We start from the raw sequence: 17,520 nt of genomic DNA on the forward strand, positions 1-17,520 counted from the left end.
TGTAAAATCACAAAATGTCATAAAAGCAAATGAAAGGTTAAAGAAATTCTGTGTCTGTTCCAAATTATAGAATGCACAGATTTATGAATATTTTGATCCTAAACAGGAAGTTCCTGTTGTGTATTCATAATTAAAAAAACTCAAACTGTTTTCGGTAAAACAACACAAACTTCAGCTTAAATAAAAGAAACAACAAAAAGACACGTAACTAACTCAAGTGTCAGGATTGACGTATATTTACGGTATGGGCAGATTTAAAAATAACGCCGTGGAACCAATATGATGAAGGGTACAGCCTCTGTAATTGAGACACAGCCGTAGTGTGTGTGAGCAGCAGTGCAGTCTAACTGCTGCCCGCCTGCTCTCCAATAGAAAACCTCCCATGGCAACGAAGACAGCGTCATAAAGCCAGCTGGCCAATAGCAGAACTACTGGTATGAAACTCCAGCCAATCCAAGCGCAGGGGGCGGGTTTTGCGAAAAAGGGAAACGGGGCTGTGTGTGAGGGAGGAGCAGAAGGAGAGCTGTGTTTTGGAGACAAATCAGGTGTCTTTCTGAAGGTAAAGACCTGAGTAAGACTTTTCCACATTGTTTACATTGTGTTTATAACTCTTTCTCACACAGAAACGGGGGCGGGCACGCTCTCTTTCTCTGGAAAAGACCGTGTAAAACTGGGGAAATGTCGGAAGTTAGTCCACACTGAGTTCAGTGTTTATATACACACTGTTTGAAGGTTTGACCACTCAACCCAATTCCAGTTTGTTGTTAAAGCAGACAGGAAGTTAACTACCAGCTAGTGTAAGTTAGCAGCTCCTATTACTTCCTCCTATTGTGGACACTATCTTGCCAGTCTTATGTCATCCGTATATGTCTGTGAGGAGTGTGGTCTGTTCTCTCTGTGTCTGCGTGGGTTTCCTCCGGGTGACTGTCTGTGAAGAGTGTGGTGTGTTCTCCCTGTGTCTGTGTGGGTTTCCTCCAGGTGACTGTCTGTGAGGAGTGTGGTGTGTTCTCTCTGTGTCTGCGTGGGTTTCCTCCGGGTGACTGTCTGTGAGGAGTGTGGTGTGTTCTCCCTGTGTCTGCGTGGGTTTCCTCTGGGTCACTGTCTGTGAGGAGTGTGGTGTGTTCTCTCTGTGTCTGCGTGGGTTTCCTCCGGGTGACTGTCTGAGAGGAGTGTGGTGTGTTCTCTCTGTGTCTGCGTGGGTTTCCTCCGGGTGACTGTCTGAGAGGAGTGTGGTGTGTTCTCTCTGTGTCTGCGTGGGTTTCCTCCGGGTGACTGTCTGTGAGGAGTGTGGTGTGTTCTCCCTGTGTCTGCGTGGGTTTCCTCCGGGTGACTGTCTGTGAGGAGTGTGGTGTGTTCTCCCTGTGTCTGCGTGGGTTTCCTCCGGGTGATTGTCTGAGAGGAGTGTGATGTGTTCTCTCTGTGTCTGCGTGGGTTTCCTCCGGGTGACTGTCTGAGAGGAGTGTGGTGTGTTCTCTCTGTGTCTGTGTGGGTTTCCTCCGTGTGCTCCGGTTTCCTCCCACACTCCAAAAACACACAGTTGGTAGGTGGATTGGAGACTCAATAAGTGTCCGTAGGTGTGAGTGTGTGTGTGTGTCGCCCTGTGAAGGACTGGCGCCCCCTCCAGGGTGTATTCCCGCCTTGCGCCCAATGATTCCAGGTAGGCTCTGGACCCACCGCGACCCTGAACTGGATAAGGGTTACAGATAATGAAGGAATGAACAGAAAATATATTGCATTGAAGGGTTAGTAGTACCAGTGTTGTGTAAATGAAGTACATTTACAATTACCTTTATTTTAATTTTGATATGTTAATACCTTGAATATAATACTGCCGTTAAATAAAGGTAATTGTAAAAAAATCAGTAAATATGCACAGAATTAAGACAAAACATACAAAAGAAAACTTATATACACAAATATATAATATAAAGATACCAAAATACATTATTTAAATTACATTTGACAGAACTTTATCAGGCAAAAATTTTAATACAATTACGTCCCGTGAGGGAGCTTTTAGAGGCATTAATCTCTTCAGGTTTCTGGTCTCTATCACCACTCCTGCGTTAATTGCAGTAGGTTATTGAGATCACCTGTCCACTCTTTGTGTTCATAGGGGTCAAACGTAGAGCTGGGTGAGGAATTTTAACTTTGATTACAATGAATGACTTTTTTGTTTGTGTGTCTTTTGTCCTCGTAGTTCACTGACAAGTGATGCACTGTAAATTTGCTCGAGGACTAAAGATAGGATGTGTTTTTCTTATGTTGCTGGGAGCTTGAAGGTGTCGTTTTTTGGGCCGTACACGTGTCATATTTGGTGACGTGATTGTGCTTCAAGTGTTGAAACAGACTGCTGGGATTAGCTTAGTCTCTGAAACTTACATTTCTTTATTTTCTGTGTGTTCTTCTCCATAAACACAAAACAACACCAAAAATAGTTCTTGTTAAATATAATAGATTTATAAAAGGATTAATGCAAACCAGCAGCAAACTCACTTGACCTTCTTGTTCATCTTTCTCTTCCAGAAAAGAATCACATCCCCTTTCAAGTCTCGTGCACATTGGCCAAGCTCTACTTTACTTCCACAGATACATCAGAAAATATCACTCTGCAAAATAAATCACAATGATAAAACCAGAAGAGTTTAAACGTGAGGAAGGAATCTCCAGTTCTCGGGAAGCACTCTCCACTGATAACGTGGCTATATCTGGAAGAGAAACACAGAAAGTCACGAACAAAGCCTCGCCGTCTTTTGACTCTTCAGATCGTTTGAAAGGACATCTTCAAAAGAATGATCTCCGAAAACGCACTGGAGAGAAACCGTATCCATGCTCAGTGTGTGGGAAGAGTTTTACTCAACCAGGTGATCTCCAAACTCATCAGTGCGTTCACATATCAGAGAAAGCATATTCTTGTTTGGAGTGTGGGAAGAATTTTAATCATCAAAGTTCTGTCAGAAAACACCTGCGCATTCACACTGGAGAGAAACCGTATCAGTGCTTAGAATGTGGAATCAGTTTTAGAAGGAGGGACACTCTCAAAGTACACCAGCTCATTCACGCCAGAGAGAAACCGCATCAGTGCTCAGAGTGTGGGAAGGGTTTTACCAAATATATTTATCTTCAAGAGCACCAGCACATTCACACTGGAAAGAAACTGTATTCCTGTTCGGAGTGTGAGAAGAGTTTTAGTCAAAAGAGTCATCTTCAACGACACCAGCGCACTCACAGTGGTGAGAAACCACATCAGTGCTCACAGTGTGGGAAGAGGTTTATCACACAAAGTGATTTGAAAACTCATCGGCGCGTTCACACAGGAGAGAAACCGTATTATTGTTCGGAGTGTGGGCAAGGTTTTACACAGCACAGTAATCTCCAAACGCACCAGCGCATTCACACGGGTGAGAAACCATATTCCTGTTCAGAGTGTGACAAATGCTTTAGTCAAAAGAGTCAGCTTCAAAGACACCAGAGCATTCACACTGGAGAGAAAACGTATCAGTGCTCAGAGTGTGGGAAGAGCTTTATTCAGCTGCGTAATCTTCAAACACACCAGCGCATTCACACAGGAGAGAAAATGTATTCCTGTTCGGAGTGTGGGCAAAGTTTTACTCAGCGGCGTAATTTCCAAACGCACCAACGGATTCACACCGGAGAGAAACCGTTTTACTGTTCAGAGTGTGGGAAATGTTTTAATCATCAGAGTTCTGTCAGAGAACACTTGCACGTTCACACGGGAGAGAAACCGTATATCTGTTCAGAGTGTGGGAATTGCTTTAGTAAGAGTTATACTCTCAAAATACACCAGCGCATTCACACAGGAGAGAAACCGCATCGGTGCTCAGAGTGTGGGAAGGGTTTTAGTAAACCGAGTAATCTCCAAGAACACCAGCGCATTCACACTGGAGAGAAACCGTACTCCTGTTCAGAGTGTAACAAGAGTTTCACTCAAAAGAGTCATCTCCAAACACACCAGCGCATTCACACGGGAGAGAAACCGCATCAGTGCTCGCAGTGTGGGAAGTGTTTTGTTAGACGAAGTGAACTCCAGAATCACCAGCGCATTCACACTGGAGAGAAACCGTATTCCTGCTCAGTGTGTGGGAAGAGTTTTCCTAGACGGAGGAATCTCCAGAAACACCAGTGCACTCACCCAGAACAGAAACAGTAACACTGAAAACACGTGATAGTACCTTCAGACATTAGAGTTTACTGTATGGGTGTCCTGCGGTTCTACAGTTTCTGCTCACGATCCAAAGACACATGCTAGTAGGTGGACTGACTATAACAAATTATCCATAAGTGTGACTTGTGAGTAAAATGTGTCTTGTGTTGGATTTGTACATGCAATTGGTGTGTTCCTAGCCTAGCGCCCAGTGACTCCAGGTATGAAAAAGTTTTTCTGCTGATTTTGTTGATTGGCAAATATTTGGAGTGTCAGGTTTGGTTCATTTATTCATTATCTGTAACCCTTATCCAGTTCAGGGTCGCGGTCCAGAGCCTACCTGGAATCATTGGGCGCAAGGCGGGAATACACCCTGGAGGGGGCGCCAGTCCTTCACAGGGCAACACACACACTCACACCTATGGACACTTTTGAGTTGCCAATCCACCTACCAACGTGTTTTTGGGGACCGTGGGAGGAAACCCACGCAGACACAGGGAGAACACACCAACTCCTCACAGACAGTCACCCGGAGGAAACCCACGCAGACACAGGGAGAACACACCACACTCCTCACAGACAGTCACCCGGAGGAACCCACGCAGACACAGGGAAAACACACCACACTCCTCACAGTCACCCGGAGAAAACCCACGCAGACACAGGGAGAACACACCACACTCCTCACAGTCACCCGGAGAAAACCCACGCAGACACAGAGAGAACACACCACACTCCTCACAGTCACCCGGAGAAAACCCACGCAGACACAGGGAGAACACACCACACTCCTCACAGACATTCACCCGGAGGAAACCCACGCAGACACAGGGAGAACACACCACACTCCTGTTTTTAGTGATGAATAAATGTTATAGCGCTACACTCTTTAAAAAATGTGATAAGGGTTTGTAGAATGATGCCATAGAAGAGCCTCTTTTGGTTCTATTAAGAACCATGTGAGTGTGAAAACCCTGTTAAAATTCCATCACTCAGTCCTAAGGTTCTTTACCCATATCAGCAAAAAAAAAAAAATTATGGATCCAAACATGGTTCTTTTATGGCATCACTCAAAGAACATCTTGTAGCACCTTTATAATTACTATATTGTAAATTGTAGATGAACCTGTTTATTTCTGTGGTACCTGTTGATTGAGGATGATTGTGTGTGCGCTGGAAGTGACTTTCTAAAGTGAACTCAAGAAAAAAAACATCTTTCAAGTATGGAAGTAAAAGATATACAAATGTGATTGTATCTTCATTAGTGTAATGTTGACTTTGCATTTTCCAGTCTTCATGAATCCAGCCCATATAACCTAACGTTTGATTTGAGCTAGGCTGAATTTGCATGTGATGTTGAATGACTGTCAGTTATCGTTTCCTATTTTTTAGATTTTAAAAATGATCAAAGACACATTTGTTTGGAAACATCACTCATATAGTGTTTAATCTTCACTAAGGGCAAATGTAAATGTATTTCTTGGATTAATGGTTAGAGAAGAGGGCTTCGGACTGAAAGGTTGTTGGTTCGGTTCCCACGACTCGCTGGAAAATTGGGGGTGGTGGGATTGAAAGAACAGCACTGTCCTCCTCTTTCAGTCCATGGCTGTTGGGCCCTTGAGCATGGACCGAACCCACAACTGCTCCTCGGGCGCCGGGGATGGCTTCCTTCCGCTTCACAGCCCCTAGTGCACTAGTGAATGTGTGTGTGTTCACTGATACAGATGATCACAGGTTAAATACAGAACACACTTTGCGTTGTACAATACAAAATTTTTGCACCTTATTATTGTTATTTTTATTAAAATGTTTAGGATTTTGTTAAAAAATGATGGTTCTCTTTGGATGTTCATCACCCCTAAGACTCTAATTCTAGAATTTTCCCTGGTGTGAGTGAATGGAAGAGTGTGTGACATTGTCAACATATGTGAGTGAGTAGGTGTAATTGCCCTCAGGTGTTAGTGTGTGAGTGACTGTAATACTGTAAATCAATGCATTTATTCACCACTAATGAAATTCATTCAAGCTTCCTGCCTTCCTTCCTGTCTCTTTGAATGACAAAAACCAACATGACAGTCATATGTGGTGCCTATTTCTTTAAAATAAAAGTCACAGATAGCAAGAAAACAGTGGACCGTGGTTTTCCCACAGAGGGTAAAGCTATATTTGCTGCATTTTAGCACGTTTCCAGTCAAATCTACTGATTTTTTTCCTTCTTAGTCTTTGTAAAATAACACTTTTATTACAGAACGGTCTCACCATTTTCAACCTGGTCACTTTATATCAGGCCTACTCCTTGTATTGTTTAAAGTTGTTGAGAATGTTTGTGTAAATTTATTTTACCAAATACTGTGTATTAAAATCTATCAGAACAATTAAAACTACCAATCTGTCGGGTCGGATGGTGGGTCATCTCAGCCACGTGGATGTGCCTATTATTGGGTTTAAACTCATGTAGCTAAAGATTATGCCCAGTCCTAGTCCATGTCCTCCTTTCACTGGCAAATCACAATTCCAAATGCTGAGTAGTCCAGGACTAGGCTTAATTCCTGTTTGGGAAACCACCCCATAAAATCTACCCAGCCGCCTTTGAAGGATACAGCCTCTGTAATTGAGACACAGCCGCAGTGTTTGTGAGCAGCAGGGCAGTCTAACTGCTGCCCGCCTGCTCTCCAGTAGAAGACCACCATGGCAACAAAGGACAGCTTCGAAACGACAGCTGTCCAATGAGGGAGCCGCTTGTATGAAGCTCCAGCCAATAGCATCGCAGAAGGCGGGAGTTGTAGGAGCGGGAAACCGGGTTTGTGTGTGAGGGAGGAGCAGAAGGAGAGCTGTGGTCTGGAGATAAATCAGGAGGTGTTTTACTGAAGGTAAAGCCTTGTGTGAAAGACTTGTATATACTGTTTACACTGTGTTTATAAATATCTCACAGAAACGGGGATGGACATAATCATTCTCTGTAAAAGATAGTGTAAAATGTTGGGAATATGGGAGCTCTGTCCACATTGAGCTCATTGTGATATTCACACTGAGGGAAGGGATGAGTTTTTAATACATCCCTAACCAAGTCCAGTTTGTTGTCAAAGCAGACACTAGAAAGTAAATTACCAGGTAGAGCTTAGTGCTGTGTCCAAAATGGCTCCTTATTCATTATTCCCTTACTCACTATACAGTGCACTATTCAGTGGCGGTTCCTGCCAAATCCCTAAAGGGGGGCAGTTGTTGGTGTAACTGCTGAGGTGACCTCTTCACTGGACAAATTAAGAGCTAGCCATCTAGACAACTGACACATTGCACTGTACAAACTAATCAGGAATCTAACTTGACTGTTCTTTAACAAAGAGTTTTATTTCTGTGGTCACCTCATGTAGAAATACCACCAGCAACCACCAAATTGTCATTGAGTAGCCCTCACGGATGTTTTGAAGAGAGACCAGCTTTATCACTTCTTATACAAAATTCTATACATTTTTTACTCTTCAGTCTTCAGATGTTATTTTAGGTGCAGGAGTTCCAGAATGAAGAGTATTGTGAAGTTTACGGAATTCATGCTAACCAGGTCTGTAGCTGCTCTCTCTGGCTGCTCCGGGTATTCATACAGGGTTGTGCCCAAAATGAATCAATGCCCTATTCATCACTTCTAGTGCTGGGCAATATGAGCGCAAACCAATACCACAATTAATTGTACATTTTACAATGATTACGATTATTGAATGTTTTTTTTTTTTATTATTATAGTCAAAACACAGCACGTCCAAACGAAAAGCGCTGTGTTTTTCTTTGGTACTAGCTGCTCCAGTCACGGGGTCTGCCTTGGTATTTAGGTTGCTTCCATGTGGCAGATAGGGGCAGAATCATGTGACTAGAGCTTGGTAGCATGGTTTTAAATGGACAGTACATGACAACAGTGGAGACATAATAGAATAAAAAATAACACAATGTAACACAATGTTTGTTCAGAAGTTATAACTGTTATATGTTACATGTTACACAGGTTATAACTTATATACACTGCTCATGTATAAACTTAATAAACTTTCCTGATAAACTTTGATTTTGTGACAATGGCCTACACTAGTTTTGTAATTATTGAGATAAAACACGAAATTGACTTGTGTTTTATCATAGAAACAATCATTGTTTTAAACCACTTATCCAGTTCAGGATCGTGTGGGGCCGGTGCCTACCCGGAATCATTGGGCACAAGGCAGGAACACACTAGAGAGGGCACCAGTCCTTCACAGAACACAATCAAGAATTCATTACAAATATGGAATTATTCTGAAACTCAATCAATGCTGCGTATAATATCTCAAAAATGTGTATATTTTCTGGATTTACAACTGTTCTGTATATTATTTTCTCAGAAAAGGCCAGTTCTTTCTGCAATAGTGTGCACTTGTATCCAGGTGTTCTGGCGAGTTGTGCTTCCTTGGCGAAATGTGCTACTTTGCAGCTCTGCTCATGCTCAGACCAAAGTTTTTAATGTTTTCATGTGTTTTTCGTGTTAAATATGTTTTTCTCCGGTGCATTACACAATCGTAGTTCACTGTTATTATTTGCTTGAGTGTTCCAAATCTGTACACATCAAATTCAATGTTTAAAAACTGTAAAACCATTTCTTATCACCATAGTAATCATATAATATCTTTAATAAGGGGATATCTTCTGCTGTGTGTGTGTGTGTGTTTGTGTGTTGCCCTGTGAAGGACTGGCGCCCCCTCCAGGGTGTATTCCTGCCTTGAGCCCAATGATTCCAGGTAGACTCTGGACCCTCCGCCACCCTGAACTGGATAAGGGTTCCAGATAATTACAGGTTACAGATTAGCTTTCTGTTCATCTGCGTATATGCACATGTATAGTTTTGTACTGGTTCTGGTATTGGTCCGATGTGACTCACACGTCATGCCAAAGTAGCAAACTTAATTGGTCTTTTTGCATGTCAGTCACATTTCTTTTCCTGCAGTAGAAAGCGGTTCTTGGCCACGTTACGTGGTGAAAGGCACCAGACTCTCCCTCGAGAGTCAGGCAACATTTTAATCAAAAAAACCCTTTTTATAAATTTTTGAGGATATGTACTCACCATTTGCTGCTCTTAAACTCTGTTTGTGCTGGAAAGCAACGGACTGATTTTATATTTATTTTCCTCTTATTCAGGGAAAAGCTGGAAAAGTCTTCTCCTGCTCCTATTGTCCGAGGCATCTCTATGTTTTTTTTCCACAAATACGTCAAGAAACATCACCCAGAGGAATATTTCACAATGTTGAACCCAGAAGAGATTAAATGTGAGGATACAGAGTATGGAGACTCCAGTTCTCAAGAAGCACTCTCTGCTAATAATGTGGCTACATCTGGCCGACAAAAACAGAAAGGTACAGACAAAGAGAAACCCTTTGACTGTTCAGACTGTGGGAAGGGTTTACAGCGACAGAATAATCTCAAACACCATCAGATTGTCACCGGAGAGGAACTGTATCCATGCTCAGTGTGTGGGAAGAGATTTAATCATCAGAGTTCTGTCAGAAAACATATGCACATTCACACAGGAGAGAAACCCTATTCCTGTTCAGAGTGTGGGAATTGTTTTAGGAAAAGTTATACTCTCAAAATGCACCAGCGCATTCACACCGGAGAGAAACCGTATCAGTGCTCAGAGTGTGGGAAGAGTTTTACTAAACTAAGTAATCTTCAAGAGCATGAGCGCATTCACACTGGAGAGAAACCGTACTCCTGTTCTGAATGTGAAAAGACTTTTACTCAAAAGAATCATCTCCAAACACACCAGCGCATTCACACGGGGGAGAAACCGCATCAGTGCTCACAGTGTGGGAAGTGTTTTATTAGACGAAGTGAACTCCAGAATCACCAGCGCATTCACACTGGAGAGAAACCGTATTACTGTTCAGAATGTGGGAAGAGTTTTACGCGACTAAAGCCTCTCCAAATGCACCACCGTATTCACGCACGAGAGAAACCGTATTCCTGCTCAGTGTGTGGGAAGAGCTTTCCAAGACTGAGAAATCTCCAGAAACACCAGTGCACTCACCCAGAACGGAAGCAGTAACACCAAACATACTTGGGTGTACCTTCAGACGTTATAAATAACAAGATTCATGAATGTGTTCCTTGTGAGTTTATATTCTCCCTGTGTCTGTGTGGGTTTCCTCTGGTTGCGCCGGGTTTTTGAATTGTGGATGAACCTGATTACTGAGGAGGATCCTGTAGATTGAGGATGAATATGATGATTGTGTGTGTGCTTTAGAAGATTATTTCCAAAGTGAATTCACACAATATTTACTGAAGGACATATCTTCTTAAGACGGAAGTGAATAAGCTACCATTTTCTTTGTATCATCATCAATGTAATGTTACTTTAGCATTTTCCAATCCTCATGTATCCAGCCCATTTTTCCTGGACATTCAGCTGTGCTTTATTGCACGTGGTGTTAAACGACTGGAATGGAGAGAATGGGCAGTGATTAAGGAAATGAGACAGAGCTGATCCCGTTCAAATACGATGTTATTACTGATGAACTGAGCCAGTTACAATGCTTGCCATCAGCACACCCTTAATATACCCAGGCCAATCACAGGTGCACTCATATATGACAATTCTGTCTATTTAGTTGCATTGTGAATGTTTAAAACCGGCTTATTTATGCTTATCTGTTTATACCTGCTGCATATTTGTGATTATGAATTACATTTTTGGGTCACCTTCATTATCACCTTACTCTCTGGGCTTATCAGCGACAAACTTCTGTTTGTTTTTAATTAATGTATTTATTTTAAACCAAAAATTACTTTTAACTCTGTTTATGGGTGCTTGAGTAAAATTTACTCATTTATTTATTGTCTGTAACCTTTATTCTGTTCAGGGTTGAGGTGGGTCCGGAGCCTACCAGGAATCACTGGGCACAAGGCGGGAACACACCCGGGAGGGGGCGCCAGTCCTTCACAGGACGCCACACTCACACACCACCTATGGACACATTTGAGTCACCTATCCACCTACCAACTGGTGTTTTTGGACCATGGGAGGAAACTGGAGCACCCGGAGGAAACCCATGCAGACACAGGGAGAACACACCACACTCCTCACAGACAGTCACCCGGAGGAAACCCATGCAGACACAGGGAGAACACACCACACTCCTCAAAGACTGTCACCCGGAGGAAACCCACGCAGATACAGGGAGAACACACCACACTCCTCACAGACAGTCACCCGGAGGAAACCCATGCAGACACAGGGAAACACACCACACTCCTCACAGACAGTCACCCGGAGGAAACCCATGCAGACACAGGGAGAACACACCACACTCCTCAAAGACTGTCACCCGGAGGAAACCCACGCAGATACAGGGAGAACACACCACACTCCTCACTGACAGTCACCTGGAGGAAACCCACGCAGACACAGGGAGAACACACCACACTCCTCACAGACAGTCACCTGGAGGAAACCCATGCAGACACAGAGAGAACACACCACACTCCTCACAGACAGTCACCTGGAGGAAACCCACGCAGACACAGGGAGAACACACCACACTCCTCACAGACAGTCACCCAGAGGAAACCCATGCAGACACAGGGAGAACACACCACACTCCTCACAGACTGTCACCCGGAGGAAACCCACACAGATACAGGGAGAACACACTACACTCCTCACAACCCACAACCTCAGGACTGTGGAGCTCTGTGACACTGACACTGCCTGCAGTAAACTGCCCAGTATAAGGTCAATTAAACCCATCAGGAATACAACCCCTGGCAAAAATGATGGAATGATGGAGTTTTGGAAACACTGATGTAGTGAGTAATTTAGGGAATAAAGAGTAAGGAGACATTTCGGACAGTGTTCAGTGTTCTGTGTGAAAAACAGTGCAGTCTAACCTGCTGCCCGCCTGATCTCCAGTAGAAAAGCTCGCATAGCAACGACAACCCCGGTCTCAATGGCAGTTGGCCAATTAGAGAAGAGCTCATATGAAGTTCCAGCCAACCGTGTCTCAGGGGGCGGGATTTGTGGGAGCGATGCTGTATGAGAGGGAGAGGAGCAGAAGGGGTAACTGTACTGGAAATAATTCAAGTGTTTTACTGAAGGTAACGATTTTCCATACTGTTTTTAATTCTCTCTCACACACACACACGGGGAAAAGTAGGCACTGTAACCTGGTGGTCTAATTTTACTGAACTCTGCCAGACGGGAGAAATGTGAATGTGAAATGACTACAGTTAGCCCTTGGCTCAGTTTTTGGAGTCCAGTAAACGCCAGCAGCTATAAGTCAAAAATGTCGGAAACGTTTGCCTTTTGAAAAGCACGACACATTTGTATTTGTTTTCGGCTGCCGCCACCTCCGAGCTAAGGGACCGTCTACAAACTACACCACACAGTAGAAACGAAGGTGACGAACAGCGGGGGGGAATTCTGTATAAAATGTAAATCAGGATTTTTGAGCTACAAATAATAATAGAGCTGTTTTATAATTATTGCTCTGTTGGGGTCACGGGCCAGCAATGGTTAAATTTACCAATGTAGGAGGTGTAATATGACATGTGGGTTACAATTGATCAAATACAACTTCTTCAGAAACAATATCATCAAAGTTTGGAAGCTTTTGAAATATGTAATGAAAAATGTATCCGCACTGGCCAGTTACGGTTAAATTTACCAATAGGGGTAGTGTGTCTTTTGGGTTACACACATTTAGGTTCAAAAAGGTTCAAAAGCTATTGAAATGTATTCTCAAAAAGCCATCACCATGGGCCAGCAATGGTTACATTTACACTACACCCTTATATCGGTATGTCATGTGGGATACACTTGATAAAATAGTATTATTATTAGGGGTCCAGGCACTAAAGATGCTGAAGCCCTATTGTTTCTGTTCTGTTTTTTCATCTTCTGCTTCTTTTTCTCTGAAGAAATGCGATGGGCAGCTTAAACTGTAAGGCCTACAGACTTGATATTTGGTCAAAAGGTAGTAAATCCATCTATTTTCTGAAGCCCGTGGGAAAGGACCTTGTGCATTTTCATAACACATGGCAAAAACATTTTTTGAGGTACAGCTGTATTTGTGAGATGCTTGAAAGGCAGGCCGTTTTTAAGCAGAACCTGGAAGTCACACAGTGATTTTAGATACATATTCAACATATTCAAAATTCAACATATTTTATATAATTGGGATCTTAAGATTCTCCGGATGTCCATATTGTGTTTTTATCCAGGGACGAGTTTGTGCTTAAATATATGTGGGTTAAATCTCACCAGTGCTTTCAAAGCACACAGTTTGTTATGCTCTCATCAGCCCATCACCCCTCCCTCTTCTACACACACACACACACACAAAGAGTCTGAGAGGGGCCCACAGCTACACCTCCCTCTTTCTCTATCACCTTCCCAGAGACAACAGAACACCAAGGACCACCTTTAAAATATACACAACTGGCCCAAATCAAACCAAAATTGGTACAATTGTATGTCATTAATCTGAAGTGGTGTGTCAAATATGATCAAATTGCATGTAAATGTGTTACCATTTGACAGTTACTAGTTGCACAGGGCTCCAGTTTCCTCCCACAGTCCAAAAACACACATTGCAGGTGGATTGGCGACTCAAAAGTGTCCATAGTTGTGAGTGTGTGTTGCCCTGTGAAGGACTGGCGCCCCCTCCAGGGTGTATTCCTGCCTTGCGCCCAATGATTCCAGGTAGGCACTGGACCCACTGCGACCCTGAATTGGATAAGGGTTACAGATAATGAATGATGAGATAGTTGCACAGGCTTATTATTGATTATGGTGCCACCTACAGATGCAATAACAGCCAAAGGACAAAGACATTTTTGAAGCCCTTGGGAAAGGAGCTTGAACATTTTCACAGCTCTATTTCTGTGTTGTTGAGAAGGCAAGCTGCACAGCTGGAAATCACACAATAAAGAAAATCAACAATTTATTGATAATTATTAAAGTCCAGGTTCTAAAGATTCTGGCGATACCACATATGTCCATATTGGGTTAGAATCCAGTGGCAAGTTGGTGCTTAAATACACAGGGGTTTAATCTCACCGATGCGTTCAAACCATACCTTAGGTATGATTTAGATGTTGGTGTTTTAAACCTCTCGGTATCACTGCGGGACTCAGAATAGTCAACACGCCATCTCAGAGTGTCCTGTGTCCACTGATGAAGGCCTAGGGGACAATCAACCCAATTCAGTCTCAGCATTGATATCTATAAGGTACGTCAACAAGGTAGGTGTGTCTGACAGTGTGGACAGTGAGTTGACCCTGGTTTTTAAGTCTCCAGCAGCACTGCTGTGTGTGATCCACTCATAAATGTGCAACACACACTGACATCACCACAAAGTCAGTGTAACTACAGCACTGAGAATGATCCACCGCCCAAATCATATCTGCTCTTTGGGGGTCCTGAACTTTAGGTGAGAATCCAGGATTCTCAGGATGGGGTCGTGTGCCTGACACATTGGGCGTCTGAGCGAATACTGAGCTTGAGCCCTGTGAGTTGTAATCTTCTCAATGAGTTCATATGCACTTGGGTCATCAGATAATGAGAAACCTCTTTACCTGAGTCTGGCAGTAATTTAATTTCCGCTTTGCAAAAGTCAATGCCACAGAAAGATTCACTTCTTATGTGGGGAGTTTAACTTGACACAAACTTACCGCCTTGGATCTTTCAGAACTTGTGCCAAAACGCTATCTAGCGAGTTTTTGTTCTAGAAACATAATAAACATAGCCCCAGAAAGTTTAGAGGGTCTACTTTTCAAATATCTAGAGATATAAAAGAAATGTATTTTTACCTGGTTGTTATAGAAAGATAAGTAACAGTTCCCTCTCAGAGACTCAGACCCTTGATGACCCACCCATTCGTATTCATATCATAATAGCATGCTAATCCGGCCGCTCCTATTGGAGGATCACGACGTGTGAAAACGCTCATTTTAGCCGTGTTTTAGCTGTGTTTTCTCACCGAGAGCGGAGCTGTCACACATTTCATCTTCCTGAGGAGGAACGGCTTCATTTTTCTGATGAGTAAGTGAAATATAATAGGCTTGTTTTTCTGCAGCACGATTGGTGCTGATTGGCATGGGATGGTACGCTACTTCAGTATCGATTCCAGACGGATTTTGTGAAGATGACGGTGAATGTTTTGTAAATGAGCATAAAACATTTATAAATGTTTTGTAAAAGTTCAGCTGATAGAGAAGAAAAAAACAGCTCGTAGAAAGTTTAGGGGCTTTGTTGCATTTCAACAGTCGTCTGAGGTTCATATGTAAGACTCTGATGCTCCAAAGCAGTTTTTGTTGTTGCTAAATAACTAGAATACCAATATTTACACCTAAATGGTTCAGTTGTTCTCACTGATGGGATGGTGGCTAATGGGTCATTATCTCTGACGATGGGGAGGGGATTTCTCACCTGTGTCTCACACCTAGCTCGTGAAAAGTCAGTGTGTGAGCCACAGGTTTAGAAAAATAGAAGAAAAACTAATTAAAACATCAGAAAGCTGTAAACACAGAGTTCAGAGCTCTGAATCTTCATAAATGTTCACGGTGTGTTTTCTCACTATAAATCAGCTCCTTTGAAAACAGGTTGTTGGGAAGTCCATGTTTAGAGTGAATTTAAACCGAACACAGATGAATGGCACAGACTTCTCACATTATTGTTGCTGAGTTTGGGCTGAAAATTAGCATGTGTAGCCATCAAAAGCGAGAATATTAATGATGACAGACGCCATAGTTTACTGTCTTCACTGGTGCTGTCTCTGAAAATAATACAGTGGTGAACCCTAAATCATGATTGAAAAATGTCTGCTATTTATGTTTTTTTATATGCATGGGCATAGTTTGTGCATTATATACTTAGCCAGACACACGGATATCGGCTAAAAAGTAGATTTGAAGTAGGTCATGTAGTGGATTTGTGGGTAGATGAAGTAAAACTTTTGCCTGTAGCCCATTGGCCTATAAATATTTAGCTTAATTAACTTTAACTTTGACTCATACGGATGCCGCCAGGCTTTCTGATGAAGGACCCACACTCATGGTGTTTATTTCAGTGAAAGCCTAATGTGCAACAAGTAGAACTGTGAGAGCTGGGGAGCTGTGCCGTGTTCAGTCCATGAAACAAAAAACTACATGCGAATACACAATGAGTAAAAAGCGCCTAACTTTACCACCATCATTTTTTGTGGTGAGACAATTCCTGTTAAGAGTCCTGCCAGTGAAAAAGCAACAAGCTTTAATCGTGCCGAGTTGAGTCATGTAGAGCCGTTATTTGGTTCTAGCTGCCAACAAAAAATACATTAACTTAAGAAAATACTTAAACTTGAACACAAACACATTGGCATCGCATATAAAATGTTGTATATAATCAGTCTATGACCCCACTGGGAACACTGGATCAAAACCAAGACACTTTCCTGGCTCTGGCACTGAATTTGGCCCAGTAGCCTTGCAGTGCCCTCATTAATGACGTGTCCTTGGTTCCCATTAAACAGATGCAAACATGAAACGTTTCCCTGATAACAGCAAGGTACTAAGAACCATGAATTGAACCCTTCGTTTGGTCTAAAAGGCCAGCAGAGGTTTCTGTTACGTTTACCAGATCAAGAAAGCTGCAGCCTGCCTTGACCTCTTTTCTTCTTTCTCTTTCAGAAAAGGATATTGTTACTTTACAAATTTAAATCCTGATCCCTGAGTCCAAGACACCTTTACTTTACTTCCACAAACGCATCAAGAAACATCACCCAGAGGAAAATATCACGATGATGAATCCAGAAGAGATCAAACGTGAGGATATGGACTGTGGAAACTCCAGCTTTCAGAAACCGCTCTCCACTAAAGTTACTACATCTACCAGACAATCACAGAAAAGCACAGATAAAGGGAGACTTTTTAACTGTTCAGATTGTGGGAAGGACTTTACTAGAATGAGTATTCTCAGAGGACACCAGCGCATTCACACAGGAGAGAAACCATATTCCTGTTCCAAATGCGGAAGGAGTTTTACTCTAAAGAATACTCTCAAAGTACATCAGCTCACTCACACAGGAGAGAAACCTTTTTCCTGTTCGAACTGTGGGAAATGTTTTACTCTAAAGAGTGCTCTCAGAGAGCACCAGCACATTCACACAGGAGAGAAACCGTACTCCTGTTCGGAGTGTGGGCAGAGTTTTGCTAGACCGTGTTACCTTCAAAGACACAAGCGCATTCACACTGGAGAGAAACAGAATTGTCAGAAGGGTAGTCTTCAGGAACACCGGCGTATCCGTACACGGGAAAAACCTTACTCCTGTTTGAAATGTGGGAGATGTTTTACTCTGAAG

At 42.7% G+C, this 17,520-nt stretch overlaps 1 protein-coding gene across 2 annotated transcripts in view; it reads left to right on the plus strand.

The window, feature by feature from the left end:
* The first annotated feature begins 462 nt into the window (after positions 1-462).
* LOC136667916 (zinc finger protein 665-like) overlaps positions 463-17,520 on the plus strand; it is a 30,064-nt gene continuing 13,006 nt past the window's right edge. Inside the window, exons 1-4 of one of the 2 annotated variants that reach the window (XM_066645086.1) lie at positions 463-559; positions 2,527-4,096; positions 9,633-10,099; positions 17,139-17,378. In XM_066645086.1, coding sequence (XP_066501183.1) covers positions 2,627-4,096; positions 9,633-10,099; positions 17,139-17,378 — 2,177 coding nt within the window. In that variant the 5' untranslated portion in view covers positions 463-559; positions 2,527-2,626. Of the gene's footprint in view, positions 560-691; positions 798-2,526; positions 6,758-9,632; positions 10,100-17,138; positions 17,379-17,520 lie in introns of those variants that run through there. The other variant, XM_066645083.1, reaches the window with a different exon arrangement.

The sequence above is a fragment of the Hoplias malabaricus genome, chromosome 15 (genome assembly GCF_029633855.1).
Source record: "Hoplias malabaricus isolate fHopMal1 chromosome 15, fHopMal1.hap1, whole genome shotgun sequence".
In the NCBI taxonomy this organism is placed as follows: Eukaryota; Metazoa; Chordata; class Actinopteri; order Characiformes; family Erythrinidae; genus Hoplias; species Hoplias malabaricus.